We start from the raw sequence: 7871 nt of genomic DNA, 5'->3' as shown, positions 1-7871 counted from the left end.
TCTCTCTCTCTCTCTTCTCTCACTCTCTTCAACCGCTACCTGCTCGGTCTCTCTCCCTATCCTCTCTCTCCCTCTCCCTTTCCTTTCTTTAACCAAGTGATGGAGCCCGGACCATGAAGCAGGGGGGTGGGGATCGATGGGGAGCGCATTACAGTAAAACGTATTGATTAGGAGACCTGCGAGCAGTGTGTTGGAGATGGTGGAATGATGCAATGCTTAAAGGAATTTATCCTTTGACTTTTACATTAACCTTTTATTGACTGCTTTGCCTGTCCATAATTAACACTCACTTTAGCTAAAGTGGTTAGTTTGAGCGCAAAGGGGGCTCCGGCCCTTATTGCAGCGAGGGCCGTGGAGCTCCCACCCCAGCCGCAGTTCAAGTGCACTGTGCTGCGTGGAGGGAAAGGCCTCTGTGGAATAGAGGCGATAGAATCCTAGATACCTTTCACATTAGCATACCATTTGAGCGGGGGCCTGCCAGGCTATAAGGTTTCAGGGCAAATTGAAATGAGTGATTGTGTTGCCAATCTCTCTTGACCGAGCGCCAGATGGGATAGTTAGGCCCATATCTGTCTGGGGTTAATCCATTGGAACAGCCTGGACTCACAAACACATTCTCTCCCTCCTTAACTCCCCACCCCCCCACACACACCCCTTTGTCTTTGACCTTAACTTTAAGGTTGGCTGTTCTGCCATGGGAAAGTCTTTTGGTGAGCCTTGTTTGTACGCCACTGTGGCTTACACTGAATTTCTAGCAAGAGCCCTGGAGAGCTTAAGGCACCTCGCTTGATATTGACTTTTTGTTTGGTTCCATTTTAGCAGTCAAGGGACGGTACTCTGTGAACACTGGTAGATTGTGTAAAAGTGTGTGCTGAATTACCTGCACTATATTATCTTTGATAGTCTTCCAGTCTTGATATCTTTTATATCTCTGGTAAACCAGGAGCCTTCTATTTGCAAGCTAATGTTGCAAGTTCCCTTGTCAGATAAATGCAGCAGCTCTGCTGAAGGCAGCCGGTCAGGTTTTTTACGGTATGTAGCCTTTCAGTATGAGTCAGGGCAGCAGAAAAGAGGCAAGTGTTTTCTCTCATAGCTCTACTGCATGAATACTTAATCGGACCAAATCAAAGGCCTGGGTTCCCTTGGCCTATGGTGTCCTCAAGCTTATGTCAGCAGAACCATACAGTGTGTGTGTGTGTGGGAGTGTGAATGTGTGCTGTCTGGGTCAGTTTGCCCTCTCTCTCTCTTGCACACTCTGTAGGTATGTATGCCAGCCATGTCCTCCTCCTCCTCCTCCTTCTTCTCTGAAGTGGCGCTTCCTTTAATTCGCACCCTAAATAAATGATGAGAACATTTAAACACACGGCTCGTCGCAAAGCCCCAAGGTCGCCTAATCGTATTATTTATGAAGTGATGTGCTACATAATGGTACTTAGTGCATGTTAACAGATGCTATTATCAGGCCCTGATCCAGAGCGCAGAAGATATATTGGAACAGTGGATGTTAATGCTGCTCCTCACCACCGTAATGTAGCAGCTCTTTAAAGGGCTAACCGCACCAAAATGCAGCACTTAGGCCGAGAGCCAGTCGAACATTAAGTGGCTCCGGTGAAAATATATAACCACAAATTGTGGCAGCCCCTGGCTGTCCCCTGACAACTTTAACATCCCCTCATCTCATCCATAACCGACCCCCATATCCTTCTCTTCAGCTCTCTATGTCCTCTCCATCCACTCCTTTAGTCGCTGGCCACAAGGTGGTGTTGGTCGTGTGTGAGGGGTTTGCTTGAGGTTTTTTAGGGTGTGGATGGTGGATATGATAGGACAGACCTGGCATAATGACTGAGTGGAGAGTGTTACTGGCCTTGTGGCTCTAGAAGGAAATTCACCACTCTCAAGCATACACACACCCACCACACACACAACGTTCAGATGCTATCCTCCACCCCTCCCTCTTGCACCTCCAGGTCAGGGGTCACTCTCATCTGTCAAGAGGCAGAGGGAGGGCAGATTTACCATGACAGCAGAGAGCAACACCAAGTCACTGCAGTAAATATTTACACTGGTCTGACAAAAGATGTGGCTATGGTCTGTGGGGGTTCCAAACACTAGAAATTACAACTAACCTCAGATTATTAATCATATAAAAATCATGCAGTGACATGAAAGGGCTGGATTTCTCACTGCTCTGTCATGATTGCAACAAGAGAGAGTGATGAGCTTGTGAAAACATCATGCTGTGTGTGCCTGTGTGTGTGTAAGATGAATGGGGCATTAATCATGATACGTGATATCATGGTTTCTCATCAGCGTGATACTGTTGCTGCCATTTATGGCTTTAGAAACACTTTCCTGACGCATCACTTTCTCCCACTCTCTCAGCTCCATTTAGCTCAATGAGCTTTACTGGCTTGAAGGTTTTAAAACAGAAATGCCAAACCAAAGGATGTAGAAGTCGCAAATATCAACAATTTTAATATCATTAACAATGTGTTGGAGAAATAACTTTTATCTGAAGCATTTGTAAAAAGAAATTGAAATGTCTTATACACACAGATCACACAGACACTCTCTCATGTCCTGGAGGTTCTAATTGGGCCTAGTATTATTAGGAGTCATAAAAAGGAGAGGAAACACACAAGCCAACAGCCTCCTTGTTAAACACACAACACCCAACGTGTGTTTAGGGACGAGTTAGCACACACACACACACACACATACACACACACATCCTTGATTGAATCATTTCAAGGGCCGAACCCTTTACAGCCCCCAACAGTCAATGCACAAAGACCATAGAAAGATATCTGTTCATCTTCACTTACTACAGTTTCTTAACACCTTCACACCTCCACAGTTGTGTACAAGGGTGAAGAAACACAACAACAAAAAAATATTTGAATATACTTTGTACAATACTACTTTCATATGATTTGACTGATTTAACTTTGGCAGTAGTGCCCACATCTCAAAAAATGAAAGCACTGGAAGAAAGTTTTCTGAGTGACCTGAAACGCGTGTCCGACTGCTGATGAGTGTCTACCAGTTGGTTTTGATGTGAGGGAGGAGTTAATGGGTGCGCTTGTTTCCTGTGTCCTGTCGCCTCAGGTGCCACTCAAGTCTGGCCCAGACATTACCCCCTGAGGAGGCCCCAGTGGACCGGCCCTTCTGGGGTGTGGATGACCCCAGCATGCCGCTGCCCTTTGATCTGGCTGACATCATCAACAGAGTGGAGTCACTGCTCTGGAGGTGGGCCCAAGATGTGTGGAAATTTGCTTATGTACACACACATTTATAGCTCATTCAGTCACAGGTGGTTAACTTGTTTATTCGTTACTATTTCATTATTATTAAATGTTATCTTTAGTCTCACATGAATATACACAGACACATGAATACCGATGTAGTTATTTCCAGACACGTTTGAAGACTAGACGGTATATTGCAGCTTGTGGATGCCAAGTGACATATGCTGAAAAGGGTCAAAAGGAACATTCATTTCAATTTCACCTTTTTTAGCTTTGGGAGCTGCACAAAGTCTGGAGTTTTCCTGACAACGACACTTCATGTACAGATACACAGAACACACACCTGTTGTCACACATACTTTACATACCAAAAGTCCTGTCACAGACTCTAATAGTAGAAACATAGTAATTCAGTTGTGTTGATATTTGGAGTGGTCAGTACATTATACTTTAACAGAAAGTTAGAAAATGTTGTCTTCTTTTTAGTCAACCATAATTACGGTGTGTATCCTGGGCCCCTCTAGGCCTGCATTAAGCCATTTCAACCACTTGTTGTCACATAGCAAGGCTTTGAGTGACCAATATACAAACTCAAATGAGCTTTTACATCTGTATCAAGCTTACAATTGCATGTAAACCTTAAGTTCAATTCACAGGAAGCCTGATGTCCAATCATAACTTTGGATGAAAATGAAAAAACAAAAGTAAATTTTGCTCATTGCCCATTTCGTGTTTCTTTTCCAACAGGATGTGATGGAGGGATATAGAGGAATTCAGAAAGAAAGACAAGAAAAAAACCCACCGGCTTTTCTGAATGTGGGGGCCCCACATCATCTGAGGGGACAAGACCACTGAAGACACCACCGTTGTGATTCCACCAAGATTGATTTCCTTTTTATTGGGGCATCTACATCCCCCCCGACTCCACCCTCCACTCCCCCGGCTCAGCCACGCTATTTTTGAGTTGGCTGGAAGGAAACCAGACCACCACAATAGAAACAGAATAGTGCTTCAGTAACATGCTAACAACGCAAGCTTAGCGACACTGTTAGTGTCACAACAGTCTAACGAAACATAAGTGAAACCTGCATTTCAGTGTTAGCATACATTGTGTAACTATTTATTATTTCAGTGTATTCTGTTACTTAATCTCATGTAAACCAGACATGCTTTTATCAGTGGATTGACTCATTCTCAGTAGTCACAGTACAGTACATACATATATGCTTTGTCACACAGTGTTATAATACAGTATAGAATAGTAAAAAAAAAAAACTCACTTTGCTCACATGGTATTGCATTCTTCACTTGTGTATAGTAATCCCTTTTATTGTGTTCAACGGTGGAATGAGCCTAAAGAGACCAAAGAAAGATTATAAGAAAGTTCTGAATGTCACCCAATGGAGAACATGAAGTATGTGTTGTTTAGTGTTTACCGTGCGATGGTGTGCTTGTGCCATTTTGACAAATGACAGTGTGTATGGTTGTGTGTGTGTTTGTGTGTGCACGTTTAGCCGTGTGAATATACATGTGATCAGTCATTGGCCTGTGTGTTCGTGCATGTGCACGTTCACTCTCCCACATGTCTACATGAAGGCGCGTGTGTATGAATGTGATAGTGTTTGTGAGCCTGTAGGCAGCCTGCCAGTTGTTTGTTCTTGAAGATATGCATATGGAGAAACAGAAACTAGCAGTGGGGCCCCTCTGCCTCTGCTCGGATGAAAGGCAGCGCTGATAGAATGACCCGGAACACAACCGCCGTTTCTCATAATTACAGCTGTTCAATCGCTTTTAATTACTCTTAAAGTGTGTAGAGCACCACATTCCCCTGTAATGCTGCGGGCCATCCGAGAGAGCGAGAGAAAGATCCGGCTCTTCTGACAAAATCCACTTTCAAAAAAGCTAAAATGGGTGGAAAAGGGGGCCGACGTCAAAGCAGTGTAGCAGTCCTCCTCGTTTGATTCCTTTCTCTATCTAGTTCATGATGAAGTAGAGATGCTGTTTACTATTAAAAATGCAGAATGCACTCCTTTTTTTACTTCTGAAGTTTTTTCCAAGATGTTAATGGTTGCCAAACGCTGTTCTTCTTGCTTCTTCTTTTGCTGCGTCTCTGTTGTTTGTTGTTGTCAGAGAGATTTGTTTGTAGATTGGCAGTAGCGTTGGCTTGTTTGAATCACTCTGTGCTCCCTGCGCCACAGCTTGTCTGTCTGAAGCAATAGGAATGGCAGTAAATAAAAAAACAGTGTTTTATCCAACGACCTGTGTTCTTCTGTTCTTTGTGTGCTTTTGTCCATTTTTGTATTTATTCTGGTGGATAACACACATATGACAGGTACAGACGTTTCTTCATACATGTGTTTGTGTCAGTTTAAATGTTGATTTATTGTACTTTATTGATCAATTTTTTTGACCTGACCTTAAACCCAGCCAACCCATGCAAGCACATGTCTCTTTACCACTCTGGTGAAGGTGAGTTACTGTGCTTTGAAGTAGACTCTTCCTAGAATCTCTGTCTTTCTCAAGATAAATAGGACAGTAATGGACAAAAATCCGTTATTTAGTGGTGTATCTCACTGGCAGGAAAATTAGCTCAAGTATATCCACACCAGACCAGGGTCCAATAGTGATTACATGCACAGGCCTACAAATAATTAGTAATATTTGATGACACTGCTGTGAGTGCCAGAGGGGTCAGGTTTACTCTATCAGGACAGTATCAGTATCAGTCACAGGAATTTGTCCAGAACTTTTAACTATAAATACATTCATGTTCATTTCCCACGGGGCAAGAAACATTTGGTTTTTCAGAAAGGTTAAAACAAAATCAAATAAATGTTCCCATCACTGTTGACTTGACGGAGAACAAAATCAATCAACACTGTTATATAGACCAAATATGGTAATAATTAACAATAGTGCATCATTCAAGGTTTGAATATGGTTTGAGTTAAATATCTCAACGACCATCATGCCCCACACAGGATGAACTGTAAGAACTTTGTTATCCCGCTACTTTTTATTTAGCACCATCACCTGCAAAAGTAATAAGATTGCTGTACTTTGTGTTTGGTGCTACTTAACAAATGTTAGCATGCTAACACGCTAAACTAAACATAGCAGCTTGAAGTCAACTCATATTTTATTCATATAGTCCAAAATCACAATTTGCCTCGGGGGGCTGTCAAATCTCTACAACGCTCAGCACCCATCTTTAGAGCCTTGATTCAGTTAAGGAAAAACTCTCCCAAATACCCTTTTAACATGGCCAAAAAGAAGTGTACAGAACAAAGCATAAGACCACATTACATACAAATTTGGAGACAAAATCTGATAAATGAAGATTCTAAAATGTACGTTAAGAACATGGATCCAAGAGGATGTTAAATAACTTCCCCAAGTGAGACATACTACCTCCTCTCCATCATGGAGAGGCCGTACATCAACACTAAAATCACATATATAGAGATTTTGATAACAGAAAGACCAATAAATTTAGATCGTAAAGCATAGGTGAAAAGTAGTCATGCCGAAGTTAGCATTTAGCCCCAAGCCTTACCCATGTACTGCTAGCATGGCTGTAGACTTTTAAGCATCTGTATAATACATCTCCTCCATACTCAACAAGGAGGTCTTTGCATTTCTTTTGGCCGACTACATCTTGCTTTCTGTTTTCTCTAAACTTCAAAGGAACCGGCTGGATTAGCAGAGCAAACAGCTCCTATGACAGACTGATTGATGGATTGATTGATTGAGTGATGTCACTCCCAGTGATGAAGTGATGGCTAATGTTCTGTATGTTTCTCCAAAACCTCAACTCCACACCTCTTACCCACAGTGGACCGGCTTCCCAGAGGTCACCTATGTTAACTGCTTCCTGTACTGGCTGAGTGACTGAGTGATGGATGAGCGTGGAGCGCTCTCCCCTCAGGGGCCTACTGGAAAAAGGGCCCCACTTGAAGAGACAATTACACAGCGCTGGTGAGAGCCACAGGTATGCATTGTTCTGACCGGGGTCAACCGCCAGCCTACAATAGGTGCATGGAGAGATAAAATAACCAGGTGTGTGTTGGGGAAAGGTATCGGTTTGGGGTCATATCCCAGTCAAATGTTTCGGTGTGTGGCTATAAGGCTGGGATTGATTGTAGTGCAGTTAAATGAAAGCAGGAAATGGATTTGAAATGTTTTTTCTAACCAATTTGTAAAGAAGGGTGAAGATACACAACATATTTATTACGTCATTTTGGTGAATAATGACTATGCATGTCAGTGGAGGACAAATTATTCTATATTTAGAACTAAAGAAATCTGACCTCTACCATAATATTATATAGTGAACATTGTACTGTACTTGTTTTTAGGCAAGGCTTAGTGTATTCTAGAATGTATGTACAATATACACAACAGTATTTGTCTCTTGTGTCTACAAGAAGGAATACATGTGTAAAGTTTTCTGTGAGCATGTTTGTACAAATGAACACGTGTGTAATATATATCTGTGTGTGTGTGTGTGTGTGTGTGTCCCAGGTTTCAGAGTGCAGGCTGGTGTGGGAGGCCCTGGGGCCAGAGAGGCAGTAGTAATTGTAGAAGCAGGCTGAAGAGCTGAAGATAGCATCGCAGCTCTGG

The 7871-nt window shown here is 42.6% G+C and overlaps 1 protein-coding gene across 1 annotated transcript in view; it reads left to right on the top strand.

The window, feature by feature from the left end:
• fto (FTO alpha-ketoglutarate dependent dioxygenase) overlaps nt 1-5503 on the top strand; it is a 122757-nt gene extending 117254 nt beyond the window's left edge. The window contains exons 10-11 of the mRNA XM_035682200.1: nt 3109-3249; nt 3996-5503. Of these exons, the coding sequence (XP_035538093.1) occupies nt 3109-3249; nt 3996-4002 (148 nt within the window). The 3' untranslated portion in view covers nt 4003-5503. The remainder of the gene's footprint in view (nt 1-3108; nt 3250-3995) is intronic.
• Nucleotides 5504-7871: the final 2368 nt, after the last annotated feature.

Source organism: Morone saxatilis, unplaced genomic scaffold, assembly GCF_004916995.1.
Source record: "Morone saxatilis isolate NCDOM2014 unplaced genomic scaffold, NCSU_SB_2.0 Contig11, whole genome shotgun sequence".
NCBI classification, from domain to species: domain Eukaryota; kingdom Metazoa; phylum Chordata; class Actinopteri; family Moronidae; genus Morone; species Morone saxatilis.
Note: the sequence above shows the minus strand (reverse complement) of the source record. Positions and strands in the feature narration are given on the sequence as shown.